This window comes from Apus apus, chromosome 1, assembly GCF_020740795.1.
Source record: "Apus apus isolate bApuApu2 chromosome 1, bApuApu2.pri.cur, whole genome shotgun sequence".
NCBI lineage: Eukaryota > Metazoa > Chordata > Aves > Apodiformes > Apodidae > Apus > Apus apus.
The window spans coordinates 171,038,255-171,055,524 of record NC_067282.1 but is presented as its reverse complement, the minus strand read 5'-3'; the positions used below and the strand labels follow the sequence as shown (position 1 = coordinate 171,055,524).

Here is a 17,270-nt window from a genome sequence, read left to right as displayed (position 1 = left end):
ATATATATTAAAGAGGAGGATGTTCTGTATTAAAAATTAAATATACTAATGTCTCTGCAATTTCTTGTGTTGCATTTGCAATTAAAAAAGAGACTATCATGATGTACTTGCTGTGTTCATCTCCAACGCTAATTCAGATTTCATAGTGGATGTGAAACAGGTAATTAATTTAGAAAACTATGTCTCATTTCCAAGGTGTTCGTCTAATAAATTTTAAATTTAACTCAGTAGCTCTGATGTTTGAAGCCAGATGAATCTGCTCCAGTAACTTTTATAGCAATAACTATTTAATTGATCTATCAGAAGTACATTCCTCCTTTGATGTGGTTAAAATAGGAGGTTTACTTCTTATGGAAGGAAACCATGATTCTGATTTCATGTGAGTCATCCTCAAATGACTCAATTGGCTGCATGTTTCAGTTCAGTAGCTTTTCTATTACCTCATCTGTGTTTGTGTGCTTATACATTATTAGTCTCTGCCCTTTGTGGGTGCTAATGAATTGGATCCTTTAAATTGATGCTGTGGCTTTTTGAAATTTATACTGAAGAAATGTTCCTTGTGGATTTTTTTTTCTCCTAAAAATTGTTCTTAACATAGTTCTACCTGATCTCTTGTCCTTTGAAGCCTTTTGGTGGGGAAAGGCAGATGGAACTAAACAGAATCATGAGCTTGAAAATGTCATAGTCACCTTAAGTTCTTTGTTTAAACTGTTGCCAAAGGTAGGCTGAATTTTCTTTATAACCAGTTGCCTACTTGTAACCATATGTGTGTAAATAAACAGAATATTGCTATTGATTCTTAATTATTGCCATTTCTCTCAAACTGCCAGTTACGCTGCATAGAGCATAACTCTCTCATAGAGCTTTCACTGTTACTTGTGACTCAAGATGTGGAGGTGGGTGGGCTGAGAACTTGTTAGCAAGGATTTTGTAATCCATTCCATGTCCTGTGCTGGTTTGCAGGTGGTGAAGTAGTGAGACAGTTAGAAGAGGAGAGAACCTGTACTTAGGGATGCTGGAGCTTGGCTCAGTGGGAATGATGGCCATGTGCTTGGTCCGTAAGCTACACTGGGCTACTGGGGGGCAGTTCCTCTGATCTGGATGGTGAAGTTCATTTGCCAGTCCCTTGGGTATGGGCTGTGCACAAGGAAAAATGGCTGTAGATATAACAATGATCTTAACTGACGTGTTCATTGTTATCCAGCATTATTAATAAATTGTGTGAGGCTTAAAAATATTACTGGAGAACCCACTGAAATAACCACCTGTAGTGATGAATACAAAACTAAATGCTGTTTGATAATCATATTTCACTCAGCTTCAGCCAGCCAAGATTCTAGGAAATCTGAAAGCTTCTTCCATTGCAATGGGAGCCTGGACTGAGAACGGTTACTTGCCTTTTAACACTGGGCTTGGAGGAGGAGGACTGCAAACAGTATCATTCACTGCTGTGCACCAGGTCATGGAGAAATGTTTCAAGGATTAGGTGTATTTTGTATTTAGTATTTGCTAATGTAACTTAGATTGTGTATTCTGGGTGTCTGTTAATGAGTTTGAGAGAAAGAACAGAAAAGTGAGTGTCATCTGGCGTAATACCAGCAGCGTGTAACACTGAACAAGATTGTGTTGCTTTGCAAGGGCAATTATTTTTGTTTTAAATGCCATTGGGAGTTTGCTATCAAAGCATTTTATGCAGTTTTGGGAGTTACCCACATGAAAAGTGTCGTCTCTCTGTTAAATGCTGACAATAATCACTAAGTGAATAATCCTGGAGAGTTTTTAGGTAGTGAATTCCTTGATTGCTTTCTTTTGGTGAGAATATGGTCTTGGAACTGGTTCTGGAGTGGCACTGCCAGGATGCTAAGACCTGGGGAAGCAGTGTGAGGGGAAGTGGTTTAATAGAGCAGCAAGTCAGTAAAATACTGGTACAGCACTGTGGTGCTCCATTGCCTATCATGGAATATTCTCCTAGAGAATTATCAGCTAAGTTCCTAGGCTTAAAGTGTAATTTTGCCACTGATGGGATATGCATACTGGGTATGGATCTTGTAGGTAATGAATTTTAACATCTTTGATCATTTAATGAGCAGTATCATTGGTAAGCCCCATAGGGAGAGACCACTTCATTTTATCATTTCTAGTCAGCTCTTCAGGACAATCTGCACCAGCCCCAGAAAGCTGCCTGGCGTGCGAGTCCATAGAAGCCCTTGGCTGGCTAATGAAAAATGCTTCAGCAGACTGCCATCTTCTACTGATATTCTTCACTGTAATATAAATTCTAAAATGGCAAACTGTCCAATCAGTTTGCTTACAAGCCTGGCAAATCGTGTGATTGTGCAGGTTTGGTATCCCTCAGAAGACACTTAGGGGCTAATTTAAGTTTCTTGACTCCCAAGATGAAGTCAAATTTCTTTCCTTTTCTGGTATTAGAAAGGAGATTTTTAAAAAAAAATATTTTTTCTTGAAAGAAAGAAGCTGGGTTTGCAGTCTGATTTGGTCATATCTGAAGTTTTTTTTGTGGTATGTGCTATTGCAGAATATCAAATTCAAATAGATGTCAAGAGCCTGTGCTTAGAGCGGTACAGATCCTGGAATCCTCACTTTGAGGGAAATTCTGCTTTAAGAATACAGCAACAAAAATATCTTGTTCCAGCATGAAATAAAACACCCACCCACAAAAGTCAATTGCTTATGAAGCAAAATTCTGAAAATTTTGAACTAAAATTCTTTGTTCAGTTTTTGACACCTCACCCTTTCTCATTTCATGTTACATAACAAGACATTTTCAAGGAAGATGTTAAAATGTTTAATCCAAAAAAAGAGTAAAAATTGTGCTTTTAGCATTTTGTAATATGTTTTTATCAAAGATAACATTCTGCTGTGAAGGACTTTGCTCTCCACAAGCTGTTACTTTATGACAGAGCTTTCCATTACAGTGGTTGCAGCTAACTTTGTTACTGGAGATCTTCCTGGGAACACACAGCCATCTCTGCAGTTCACTCCCTGGCTGCTCAACACTGAGATTGCCAGGCTGGTTTAGAGAGCTGAGGAGCCAACACACATTTCTAAACCATATGTTTTCCATCTACTTTTTTTGGGATTATAGGAATCCTTCCTTTCCCTGCTATGCTTCTTTGTCCCTACTTCTCACTGCTGAAGTGTCTTACCTCCATCAAAAATACAGCCTTGCCCAACTCAAATACCATCTCATATTCCATTGTTGGTTAAAACTTATGAAAATTGCTTATATTTTGGTCTCCTTCAGCTGCATTGTCTAAGATTTAACTCAGCAAACTGTCTTGGTGGCTGTTTTGACTAGTGGCAGGATCCAGAAGTTGAATTGTCTTTTTTACAAGCCTGGGTGACTGATCAGGTTTGGTGGTGGTTGTTTTGGTTTGTGGTTTGTTGTTTTTTTTTTTTAATATTGTGCCACTGTTACTTTTGGAAGCTGGCTGCATTCAGAGCTGGGATTGCTTCTGTTGGTAAATTCATGGGGACAGTGTGTAGCGTGCTGACTAAGAGATCATTGCCTGCTTGAAGACTTATGTGAGGAAGAAAAGAACAGTTTCCCACAAGGTGCTACCTCCTGGCTCACTGATGCTGCTCTTTTCCCAGTTAAAGTGAGCTGCTTCTCTCTGGAGGGATGGGATTTTCCAAGGAAAGGGAGATGCCAAGGGTTCAGAGGCAGGTGGGAGCTGAGCAGAATGATCAGCTGCCCTCAAGCACTTGCCTCTGAGAGGAGAGAGCTTTCAGCTGCCTGTTGAGCCCCAAATGTGCCACAGGCAGAATCAAGAAGCCACAGTAGATCAGCTGATTGATGGCATGTTGTGCTGGGGAGGTGGCAGCCCAGTGCAGCAACTTAGCATTTTGGAGATACCAGTACCAAAGGAGTGTAGTGAGACCCACATCAACCAGTCATAGTGTCCATCTTCTACAAACTGTGGGCCCTGTGAAATTCAGACCTATACCCCTCCATCTTTTCTTCTTGCCCCACTTTGATGACTTGTCCTGGAAAATGACAGACATCTGGGGTGAGGGAAAAGGGGACTAAATTGACCCTTCTGAAGTGTGTCACATAGGCATGTTCAGTAGTTGGTCTCTGCTGCTGGGGGGAAGCGGGCATCCTGTCATGGTCACCCAAGGTGGTGAGAGCATCAGCCACTGCAGCTAATTTACTCCCTTCCTCCAACAGTTCTAGAATATTTTTTGTGTTATGTAGAAATTTGATGGGATAGTAACAACTGAATATGGTTACAATATAAAAAAAATTACTGTTGCAGAATAAATACTTCATTGCTTATCATGAATTTGTACAGTAAATGTAGTAAATCCTTCTGTAAGTGATAATCTGGCTGCTGATTCTAGGCCCAGTTTGCAACAAAAAATGCAGGTTGTTCAGTGTATTAATGTATAGGTTGCAGAATTGCTACCAAATTCCTCTCCTGCAACATTTGGTATAGATGATGTAAATGCTGTTTGTCAGTGTGCTAGCAGCTGTGACAACAGTAAAATGGTCGAGTTAGTGCTACACCTGAGGTTGTTTGTTTTGGGTATGCATACAACTCAGAAGCTGACTGCTTGCCTTTTTTCCCATACTCCTCTATGTAACTAATTCTACCACTGTTGCAAAGTGGTAGCTGACCTTGCAAGATTAATTTTGTGATGTATGTAGGGTTTAGAGTGCACTGAGTTACACTTTTCACAACAGCTGTGTGATGGAAAGCTGATGTATTGGATAGTACTTGTTACATAAAATACTTCCTGAGCATTAGAACTAGGGATTAATGCGATAGATTATTGGGGTGGGGGCGTTGGATTACTAAGCAAAAAATACTTGTGGTATTTACATGCTGTTTGTCTGAGCAAAGTGGTTCTCAAACTTACTGTATTTCTCTAGTACTGTAGTAACTTTGGAAGGTGAGATTAGATCAGCTGGAGCTGAGGAGGCATGCAGTCACCTAGAGGAAGGATGCTGCTGTTTGCTGACAATAGCAGGAGTCCGAAGAGCGGGTTCTTAATCTACAGTCCTGTCAGTCAGTCATGACATCAGAAATAACTGTCAGGCACCACTGTGCCCTCTTTTCACTTGCAGCTGTTTCAGATGGATACCTGTCCACTGGCAGAATCTGAGAAGTCTAACAGTTCTCTGAAGAACTGGAGAACAAAGGCTTTTGTTTAGTCACTCTGAGATTATTTTGGTTAAATGAGACAAGGTGCTGCTTCCCAAAGAGGTTCAGGGACAGTGTGAAATGGAGCTCATCCTGCTCCAACCCAGTGGGTCGGCCTGGGACAGGGCAAGTGTCAGTCAGGAGGGAAGGAGTGGGGTGCATGGCCTAGCAGGACAAAGGGCTCAGACCACAGGTCTGCTTGTGAAGGAGGTCACACACTTTGCTGCGAGGTGTTGTCAGCATCCAGGTTGTAACCTAGAAATTCATGGCACTTGGTGGGAATTTGCAAGAAGCCGGTGCTGCCAAAGGCCATTTGTGAAGAAGCAATGTGTGAGGAGTGCACGTGAATGCATTTTATTTCACAAGCCCCTTAGATGCTCTGAATTGATGACAGGTCCTGCTCTGATTCCTGCAGGTAGTGAAAAACCACGGTATCTATGGCAAATATCAGACAATCAAGATGTAAGGGTGTATTTGTGTGTATATCTCACAGCGTGGGTGGCTGTGTGAGCATAGCTATAATACAATGTCATTGCAATCTTAAATCTTTCTCTGATGAGCTTTTGGATGTGGCAACAACCTGAGATTAAAAGTTGTGCAGTTAGATTGTATGCATAGTCTTTCAGACTTGTCAAGTTTAGCACTACCTCCTCTTTTATTCTTCTGGGGATTACACTTCAATACAAGTAGCTGTGCTGTTCTTTTTCATAATGAAATCTAATGACACTCCTTTTTTATCATTGTAACTTGTAGGAGGATTAATGGGGCTTTATTGCAAATGTCCAACAGGGTACATGGCTTTTAAGTAACACAGATGCATTTTATCTCTGAATATGACCCATGCCTAATGTTCTTCTCTTGAGCTAGTCTTTGAAGAAAAGATTTCCTGGATACTGAAGATCAAATGGAAGATACCAGCTGCTTGGGATAATTAGTTCTAGGAATAGACTGATTTATGGAGCATCCGGCAGTGCTAACAGTTATGTTTCTGCAGCTTTGTGAGATAAACTTGACATTTAAAACCAAGACACTAGAAAAGTGAGCTGTGAACTTTGTTTGGATCAATAGTCCTGCTTATAATTCTACGCTGGAGCCACTCTGGAAGAGAAGTTAAACGAGAACCTCAAATTTTAAAATGCTTTTCTCCTTGAAACTGTTAGTAACCTGAATTTGACTTACTGAGCAGTAAATGAGTGTTCCTTACACACCCTTGAAATTTGCCAAGGAAGTGAAGTCCATGTTCCATTTCCATGTTCCATGATCTTACTAGAACACTTACTAAAAAGAAAGTGACACAAACCTGTCATTTATGTTTCTTTCTTAGAAACTGGAAACCTCTTGCTACGTTTTATCTAAAATCATAGCAGCCTGATCAATGTTTTCCCTGCCATCCATACAGTACATATGGCCAAAATACAGAGAATGAACAGTTTTTGGTTCCTGGGTTGGATTAGACATTGTTGATAGCAAACAGTTTAATGTGGGATTTTGGTTTTTTTTCCTCAATGTGTTACTGCTAATTTCCGATCTCATCCAGTGGTCACTGAAAGCAATAGCTACTGGGTCTTAGATCCTGAAGTGTCTGCTGAGACTAAAGGAGGTCAGAATGAGGAGGTGATCGATGTACACAGCTGGTGGTTGGCTTGTTTGTTTTGTTTTTTGAAGTCTGAGGAATTAAATATTTATAGCAATGTCTAGAGAAGCCCAGTGAAGTCAGGAACCTAATGAGCTGATCACTGGACATGGTAGCAGGCTCTCTGAAAAACAAACTTTTAATGAGACAAGAACCACTTAAAGGCTGGTAGAGGAAGCACGTGTTCAGAGGAATGAAGTGAGTTATCTCAAGCTATGCAGTAGTAAATAAACAATTGGAGCTTTGCTGTTATTGGAACTCATGCTTTTGCATGGTGGTGTACATGTTCTAGGTCAATTTTACTGGTTCGAGGCTGCAGTATTAAATGAGTCTTTGATTAGTCCTAAATGCATTCAGTTCAATAAACTTGCCCTGCAAGAGTGAGTTATGAACTGAAATGTTGTTATCTAACTGCTGAGTAAGAGAGCTTGGAGTAATGTTGTCATGACTGATAACTTTTTTTTCTCCTCTTCATCTTACTGATGAACTTCAGCAAAAAACCTTCCTGTGTCAAACTTGCTTAGATCACTAACATACATATTTTTTCAGGAAGGGGAGGTGGTAGTCTGAGGTTTGTTTGCTTTGTTAGCTGCATCCCTTTCCAAAGCTTGCAGAAAGGGCTCTGTGAAGCTGTGGCCCACATGGCAGATGAAAGGCACTTTGTAAACTGTAGGACCTGGGGTTGCAATAGCTTCATGTGCACACTAAATTTCATGGGAAAGTTGCCATTTCTTTACAGAATTAGTGGCACCTGCAAATGGGAGCCAACGTACATGTGATCAAAGAACTTGAATGGTGGTGGAGGACTTCTGTATTGACTGATCCTGATTGTGGTGCTGAGAGCTCTGTGAGGCATGAACCCCATTCCCCTCCCCAAGGCCAGAAAGCGTTTTGTTTCTGTTCCTTTGTAACAGAGGTCTGTCCACAGAGGCAATGTGTACTGGACGAGGAAAGATCCCTGCTGGAAGCAGGAGTCTTATCCTTAGAAAGTGCAGGAACAGCCTGTCTCTTTACATATCTAATGAAAGCCTTGCATAGCCTGAGCCTAGTCTTTGACACATGTATTTTAGTATTACTGCAAATAAGTACTCAACAACATACAAAAACTTAAGTATAAACATTGTTCCATTCCCATGTTTCCTGGCCTGAAGCAAAGGCATTTTGTGGTTAGCAGTTTTTCTAACTTTGGCAATTTTTAATCTAAGAAATTTGAAAGTGTTGTGTCTGTGGATAACTTGTCCTGGGGACACAGGGTGGTTTTTCTTTTGTTAATGATGTTGGGAGGATTAAAATCTTGCTATTTCTGAAATAGCAGCTGAGACCAATGAAGTCAGCAATGCACACTGTAAAATCCAGTTTTTATGCCATGTGCAAATAATAAGATTCTAACAGAGGAAAAGCAGCTCAGTTTTAGAGCTGGGAGCCTGAAATCTGCTATGGCCTCCATTCTTCTATAAATATTATCATAAGCATGCCTACGAATCATACCTGTCAGAATTTTTTTTCATAAATTTTATTAGTTTTTCTGCTGACTTGGTGTTTTGTTTTTTAAAATGATCATGTAGCATTTAAGCAGGATTCTGGGGTGTGAATACTGGCCAAGATATGCATTTACTTCATACCATTTAGCAAGGTTAGGGAACGTTTCTTAATTTTTATAGTTATTGTTTTCAGCAATATTTTTATGCAGACCTCTTTGATGGTTTTTCTTCTTGATCTATTCCTTACCAAAATAATATTTTTAGTTCTGTGCTTCAGCAGAGACAGTTAATTTCTCTTACAAAAAAAAAAAAAGGCATTTGCTTTCTGAGACCTCACTTCAATTAATTACTTTGTGTTTAATTTAAAAGGTCCTCTCTATATATTTTATCAAGCATGTCAGCATTGCTATGGCTTTTATTCCAGTTGTTAACTCTAGACTTTATGTTGCTCGTTACTACAGCAGTTAAAATATATTGTTACTTTAGCAGTCCTTGCATGGACGTGTCTTTTACTTTGCTCATGAGATGCCACTATCTGCTTAATGTAATTGCTTTGCTGTTATAGTTGGCATGTGAGGGTGATAAGCAAAATTAATTTACTTCCCCTCTTCCCCAAATTTCTTTTATTTTTTTTCATCAGGACAAGAAAGATCACTGTGCTCCTCAAATAACAGTTACAACTTTAGCATTTATCTATACAGCTGAGACAAATTAGAAAGAAATAGTAAGAAACCTGATTTTTTAATTCACCCCTTCCTCCCCAATTTCATGACATAAGATCATCCTCTTTTCTATATTTTTTTCTCTGATTAAGAGAAGTTCTGCTTCTTGTTGGAAGGATTTGAGACATAGAAAGCTTCTGCCAACTGTTTTCCTGTTGCGTATCCTCTTGTCCTTTTGTAAGACAATATATGTATGTACAAAGAATTAAATGTAGCAGTGGACTTCAGCTTGCAATTAACACACCTACATTTTAGTGTTTGTACATAGGTGTTCACATGAGTGCTGAATGCCTGTGCTTCCCTTTTGGCCATTGTTGATCTAGTCAATGTCTTGCTCTTATTGCTTTAATATTCAAGGCTCTTTACAACCTACTCTTCTCTCTTGTCACATCCTTGTCATTTCTCATGCAGTATTCAAGGTTAGCTCATGCCTCCTACTTCCATCCCACATGTTGTTTTAAAACAAGCACCTTCTCAGTTTCCCCCCATGTTGGTATTTCCTTGTAGGTGTTTAACCATGTTGAACTTGAGTTGATGATTAAAACCAAATCTCTCAGCTCTCATCTTCACCTTATGCCTTCATGTGGGTCCCTTGGTACTCATCTTTGCCATGAAGCTTACAGAAACACAATAGCAGCTATTATATTAAGACAACTATCCACCATGCTTTCCAACATCATCTCACTGTCTCCTTAAGCTCCTGCGTGTGCTAGTGTGTTTTCTTTTTTCTCACTTAATTATTATAAAGCAGGCAGTCTGGTTTTTTTGCTGTGCTTTTACAGCACCTACTGCAATAATGCTGCAGCCCAGAATGAGGATTTATGGGCACTGCAGGGAATACAAATAGCTTTAATAGAATATCAGGCCTACTCAGTTGTGCAAGTTTGTTGTCCTCTATTACTGGTATAATAAAAGGAGCTAACTGACTTCTGTCTTGTGATCAATCAATACTATATTTAAGCCCCTTTTTGGTTTTGGCATGGATAGTCTAATTGCATGTTAAATCTCAGCCTTATCCTTTCAGTGCAGCCATTGAATCCTATGTTAAGATAAAGGTTTCTACATTGCATCTGTTTTGTAATGTCAGAGTAGATTTTTTTTTTTTTAGTTGGTTTCTACTTTTCAGGAGTTCTTACAATTCTCTCCTGGAAGGTTCTGGGAACAGTCAATTCCCAGGGATGGGCCTGGAGCGAAATAGGCCACCCTTTTACATAGCCCGTTGGCACTGGTTGAAGTCCATTGTGTGCTCAGAGTTGGTGAATTATCAGCAAACTTAATTCTTCTCTCCTCAAACCCAGTTTGACCTAGAAACTCCAGATGCTGCAGAATACTGCCTTTTTAATGGTGAAATGGTGAGAGTTGGTGTGTGGTGTAAAGCATTTAAGTATTAACATATTCCTAGCTTTCCATGTGACTGTGTTGTAGGAACAGGTTTAAGAAAAGCTTGTAGCTTGCTGCTGAGTGCTTTCCTAAAGAGCTCAGGAAAATGGGGGTTTTGTGCTCTACTGGGTTGACTGTAGATCTAGGAGATGGGTGCACGAGTTCTGCTGTTGCTGGCCTTAGCCCTGTAACTCTACAGATGTCAAGTCTTTCTGCAACTCCCTCATTCATGGAAACAGCCATTTATGAATGGAGAGAGGTTATAGACAGGTTCAAGGGGGTTGCAGGTACGTCTGTGCTTCTGTTGGAACAATCTGTGGTGCTTTTGAGGGCTTTTATCTTCTCACCTACATGATCTGATTGCATAAGCATCTTGTGCCACTGAGAACAGCCTAAGAATCAAGGGACTGCTGCCAGCCCTGCCTGCACTGATTCAGTGCCTGTGAATGTGGTGCCGCCCTAGATGGGAAACTGGTCATGACAGCTCCACCCCTTTGTGCTGTAAACTGCTAGAAACTGGTTACATAACTGATTTCCAGATGCCTTCATTACAGGTGTCTGATACTTCAGGTGTTTTCATTGATGCTGGAAAAGTTTGGCATACTTCTCAGGGTGTATCATATCTGCCAAATATTTGAGAAGCAATACAGTTATTAATATTATTCACCTTGTAAATACACATACTTATACTTATTAGGTGTAACTGTCCATCACTCCCAAAAGATAAATTACAACACGCATTTGAGGGCAGGTGATGTTGGGGTCAAGGAGACCTGGCTCTATTGAAGGGACCTTTACTTGTCTTCTCTTTTCTTACCTTATCAATCCTATCCTAGTGTATACACACATGCAGTATGGAAGGCAGGAGTGGATAGTGTGTATGGGAGGGAAGAGGGAGAATGACAAAGAAAAAATACTAAAGATGATAATGAAGCATCTTGAGTCTGCAGGTCTCTCTTGGTTGAATCCTGATTGTGATAAGCTGAAGGATGATGTGTATATACAGTTGTGAGCTTTTTAAAGGAGTAACGAGCTTGTAGATTAATTTCCTGTTGAAGGATAGACAGTACACAAAGCAGCGCTGTTTTAATGGTGTTCCCTAGATCAGTCCTCAATAGATATGGCAAAACAATGTGCAGGCAATATTCTCTTTCAGACATTTTAGCTATAAACAAAGTCCCATGACCAGAGAGTGCTCTCTGGTAAGAGAATTCCCCAGATCCTCTGTTTGTCTTAAACCCTCAAAGAACAAATGAGTTGGTTTAGGGCTTTCTTCAAAGAGAAGGTTCTTTTTAAGAGTACTTACTGTTTTGTCAGTTTTTGAAGGGGGAAATCAGTAAAAAGGTTATGAGCCTGAAGTCTAAAAGAAGAGGAAGCATTGGACTGAAATTGAGCATGTTTGGATTTGTTTCTTGGCTCTGTTGCATGCTTCCTGAGACTAATCATTTGACTCTTAGTTCTTTGTTTCTGAAAATCAGAGATGTTATTTCCTGTCCATTGTGTATTTTAGATTTGCACTGAAGAACTTTGCAGGCAAAGATTGGCTCTGCTGTTTTTGTCTGTGATATCTAATATAGGACACAGTGAGGTCCTGACCCCTTTTGTGACATTTATGATACAAATGAAGACTAACGCAATGGAAAATATTCATGCTGTGTTGACAAGACACAGTGGTGTGTCAACATACTGCACTATTTGCCTGAGCCCTACTTGTTGGAAGTGAGTAAAATGAACCTTCTCTAGGCACAAACACAGTAGCAAAACTTCATTTTTTTATTGGTTCTGGAACCCTATCTTGTCCAGCAAAAACAACCTTGGATTGCTTGTCTGAAAGCAGAAACCACTTTGGTGGCAGAACTCAAATCTGTTAGTCCAAAGTCATGTTTCTCCTTCTGTGTAATGCTGATCTGTCCACTCCTACCTGTAGATTCCCTCCTCATGTGCTCATGCAACTGTGGATATGCAAAACAGTGCTACTCTGTGCTTGGTCCACACAGTGGTTATAGCTAGCTGGTAGATCAGAGCATCTGCTTGCCTGCAGTGTTGAGGTCAGTAACAGAGCATGTAGAGCAGTACTTTTCATGCAGGAGGTGATGATCTACTAGCAGGATGAGGTGGGAGGAGTGCTGGCCTGTGCCACCTTCAGTGTCAAAGATCCAACAAGCCAGAGGCCTCTTTTCAAGCCGTCAGAGGTGCTTTCAACTTGTGAGTTGGAGGATTGTAAAAATCCATGTGGGTCATGCTTGGTTTTACACTTTTAGGATCAAGCAGAAGGAAGTGGGGCTAGTTTTGGCAGAGGGGGTGTTTAATAACAGAACATACATAGAATTGGGCAGGGGAGGAATTTTATGCTCCAGTGGTGAAGATGATTTAATGGACTAAATGTATTAAAAATAGTTTTGCCTCCTGGGAGAATCTAAAACTGCCTTATCCTTTCTTCCTTCCAGAGTGGACACATCTAATTCCATGTACTTTCTTTTATACACTACAATTTGAAAGTGAATTTTTTCCTCTTTTGAAGCTCATGATGAACTAGAATGCATATTGGAATGTGTTTATACAGATACAAAATTTTCTGTATTTGCTAACTTCTGTGGAGCTACTTGAAGCCAAGTGGTAATGGGGTTACATTTTCAGTGTTCTTAAAGGTAGTATACGGAGCTGTGGGGCTTAACAGACAATGGCCCTATAATGTGATCAGTACAATAGGTTCTTCCTCATGGTTGCAATATTTCCCCCCTCCCCCCCCATCCTGTTAATATATATTCCTTTTTTATATTTGCTGTATCAGCAGCTGGTGCAGTGATGCTGCCTACACATAATTTCTAAAATGCTTTGGGGTGGAACATATGACACTATTATCATACAATATATTTATTACCATTTATTCCTATGGGCATGTGTTCCTTGAAGTATTTTGGCTAACACAGATGTCCAGAAGCACACAAGCTTTCTCCCCAAACTTTCACTTTTTTACTGGGATGTGATGCAAATCAGAATTACAAGTTATGTACATTTTTCTGTGAAATAAAGGGGAAGATGTGAAGTTAATAAAATACAGTGATCCAGCTGAAGATGTCTCACCATTTTTAGTGTTTTGATTACATTTAGTCATCTTTGCACACAACAGAAGACAGCCAATGAGCTGTGCTATCCAGTAATTCTGGGTTTAGGTAGTAAAAACTTCATGCGAACAAATGCATCTTTTTCTTGAAAAGCAGTATTGGTCTGTGGCCCCATTTCTGCTGTTGTTCCTGTCACTGCCCTCTCTGCTTGTGTTCATTCTTCATTCCTAGCTGCCTATCTTTTACCTCGCTTTCTCAGTGCAGACAGAAGAGAAGTGGGCTGATGAATGGTGAGGTTTAAGGTAAATGGAGTTGGTTTCTCTGTGTTAAAACCTGGCAGTGATCATAGGATCGATCACCATAAGGCTGATAATAACACTCAAGCAAGTTATATGTATGAACTAGTATTTCTTATGAATTATGCTTTGGCCTTAAAAAGACACAGCTGCTGGTGGTAAGACTGCAGATACCAAATGAGGAGTTAATTTTTTTTTCAGAAAGTGACTCTTTTGTGTGTGTCAGGGAAAGCAAAGTCTCAGGTTGATTATTATAAAATATCTGAAGCTGAAATATCTGGGCTAGCCAAAATGCTTTGATCTTCTCTTTTTTTTTTTTTTCCCCACCAAATCCTTTGAGTGTCATCTGTCTTTTCACTAATTGCAGGTGAGGACTTGTGGATATGGCCAGACCTCTCTGCATTGGTGGATCAAACTAGATTAATGATGGTTGGTAATATTTTGAGTTAAAATTTGTTGTGTTTTCACCAACTTGGAACTATGGTGATTTGTCTGAAATTTCCCTGTAATTGAAGACTCTTACAGTGGTGAATATAGCAAATTTATATAAGCTGCTGACATGCAGTGTCCTGCTTAGATGTCTGCATGTCCAGGGAGTGGTGCAGAGCATGTCTTGCCACAGGCAAATTAGGGGCTTTGTCCGACTGGTGGTCAAACCCAACGTCATCCACTTTTTTAGAAGCCAGGCTCTTGCCCTTAAGATACATATATATATATACTTAATGGGAGGCTTTGTCTCTAAAATCCATTTGTGCTAATGATCCAGTGAGCCATCAGATCCATTAGTATGGTTTGGCTTCTTCATTTTGTCTCCTGAAGTTAATTTTTGCATTTTTTTTTTTCTTCAGTGATGTTGCATTAATGGACTGGCACACAGGAAAGTAACTTAATGGTATGCTGGTCCTTCGAAGTAGCCACATTCCAAGTCATAGAATGATTGTTCTGATTGCTTCCAGTTTTCTTGTACAGTGACAAGATGACAAGTAGGAGAAATAGCAGTAATGAGGACAGAGTTCTCGCTTCAAGAGCTGGTTAGCCTCATCAGCTAAATATTGATGTCTTTCTTAAAGATGATTTGTAATTGTTCAAAAATTGAAGGTAACGTGATTATGTTCAGTTTAGTAGGATGACTCACTGTGTGGATAATGAGTAGTTTCTAGAACTTTGGCAATGGCTCCTGAGACTCTGGGCAACAGCATGTGGTGTTGGGTTAGCCAGTCTTGAAATGATCCAAGAACCATGTGGTGCTATTTGTGTATGGTGCTTAAGGAAGGGGAGAATAATATTGGAGAGATTACATGGTTATTTCTGTATTTAAATGTTTCTGTTACAGTCCAGTTGGTACAATCTGTACACCTGGGGGGATTAATTCATTTCAAATTTGATGCTTTAACCACTAAGTCATCATCTCCAGCTGGCACTGAAATAAAGTGATTTGCATCATCTACATCAGCAGGGAAGTGTCACCTTTCTTAAAAAAAGAACCACCAACACACAGACTTAATTATCTATTCAGAGTGCAAGCTCAAATGCAGTGACTTTTTTCCAAGACTGAACCAGATATTTAAAGAGGCATGATCAAAATTATGCTTCTCTGAAAAATGGACAGTAACTTCTAAAGATAACTACAACTGATAATTTAAAAAGCCTTGTTTGTGTTTTATATTGTGTATCTTTTATATAATTGACTTCACTGTTGCTGGTTTTCTTCTACCTTTGTAATGTGGCTGAGAAAAATATCTTTTTAATAAAGGAGCAAATGGTTGTTTCAAAGGTACAGATGTTGAGCCGGAGGTTCAGACCTTTTGGTTAGCTTGGTCTTTTAGCCCAGCTAATGTTGTGTGATGAATCTACTCTCCTTCCACAGAAAGTCTGAGTGGTTTAGATCATAAAAGCTATCATTATTTCCAATACTTTTCCTTCTTGTCAGTCAAACCGTTAGTTTGAAATTCTGTATCAAACCCTTTAAAGATGCTTTTAGGTCAAATTCCACTGGAAAATGCATCTAATAACATGCTGCTGAATAGGTTCTTTTAACGAGTGCATGGCATGTAATTAGTAATAAGTGCAGTTGCAGTTTAGGTTCACAGAAATGGATGTTTCTGTAGCTGAGGATGTTTGAAGTCTCTTTGCTGGAGAGTCAGAAACACAAACTGCACAGTCCCCTTGCTGCTTCTGGAACTGTGCTTGACCCCCGCCTGCCTTCAGGACCTGACCCAGCCCATCCTGGCATTGAGAGGCCGTTACATCCGTCCCTCTGCCCTTGTGCCATGGTCTGGCAGCACCTGTGGGCCTCCTTCAAAGGACCGCATTTTGAAAGGGGCAGCGGGACTATTTATACATGTCCAGCTAGAGGCCGAAATCCAACGTGAGTAATCCCTTTGCTGGATGTTTACCTCCTTTCATTCTAGGCAGACATTTCGATATTGCCCCCTGCTAGCAGGCGTCAGCACTTGGCGTGCGGGGGGATGATGTGCAGCCGGGGGCTGTGCTGCCGTCCTGGGGCCCTGGGGCGCAGCTCAGCCCCACCGCTGCCAACGGAGCTGCTGCTGCTGCCGCCCTGCGCCTGCTGCCTCCCAGGTGGTGCTGGAGGAGGAGGAGAGGCTGCCGGTTTTTTTCAGACAGTGATGCCAGGATTGTGGGCGGGGACAACTCCTTTTTTTATTTTTTTTCCCTCTCCCTTTCCCCCCTCCCCAGCTTCTTCTTTCTCCTCTCCTCGTCCTCCCTCTTCTCTCCCCACCTCGGCTTCGCCGTCTCCGCACTGCAGCTCCCGCTGGCCAGGCGCTGCCGGGGGAGCCGGCCCCGCCATGCCCCCCGCCCCGCTGCCTTAGGGCGGGCAGCTCTCGGGTCCGGCTGCCGGGGGGTGCCGGGGGGTGCCGGGCGCGGCGGGCCGGGCTGCCATGCGGCAGGACAGGCTGACGGGCTCGCTGCGGCGCGGGGGGCGATGCCTGAAGCGGCAGAGCTCGGGCGGCGGCGTGGGCACCATCCTCAGCAACGTCCTCAAGAAGCGCAGCTGCATCTCCCGCACGGCGCCGCGCCTGCTCTGCACGCTGGAGCCAGGTAAGCGGCTGCCCGCGGCCGGCCGGGCTGCGCTCCCGTCAGCGGCTTAGCGGGGCGGGGGGAGCGGCGGGGCCCTGCCCGCGGAGGCGGCTTGGCGAGGAGGACGCGGCCGGAGGGCGATGAGGGCCGCGGGTAGGCGGGGGGCAGCGCCCCGGGGGCGGCGGTGCCGGCCCGAGGCAAATGGCAGCGCCGAGTCAGCTGCGGGGGGGGCAGCCCCGGCGGGGCCCGGCCTGGGTCAGGTGCCGGGGTGTGCGGGGCGCGGCGGCCGCGGTCCCGGTGGGAGGAGGAGGAGGAGGCCAGAGCGCTGCCGCTGTGCCCGGGGGCTCCTCCTGCGCTCCGCGGCCGGCCGATCAGGTTCTGCGCTTCAGCGCTTCCGTTCCGTTTCCCCGCTTCTCCCGCCCGGCGTCGGCGCCTCGCAGCGCTTTTGTGCCGGTCGGCTGCGCCCGCTCCCTGCCCGCTCCCTGC

At 42.1% G+C, this 17,270-nt stretch overlaps 1 protein-coding gene across 5 annotated transcripts in view; it reads left to right on the top strand.

Moving 5' to 3' along the window:
• Positions 1-17,270, top strand: part of TBC1D30 (TBC1 domain family member 30) — a 56,604-nt gene that overhangs the window by 8,998 nt on the left and 30,336 nt on the right. For 2 of the 5 annotated variants that reach the window (XM_051624472.1, XM_051624462.1), the window contains exon 1: positions 16,646-16,805. The exons of the other annotated variants lie outside the window; for them this stretch is intronic. In XM_051624472.1, the coding sequence (XP_051480432.1) occupies positions 16,646-16,805 (160 nt within the window). Of the gene's footprint in view, positions 1-16,645; positions 16,806-17,270 lie in introns of those variants that run through there. 5 annotated transcript variants of the gene reach the window in all.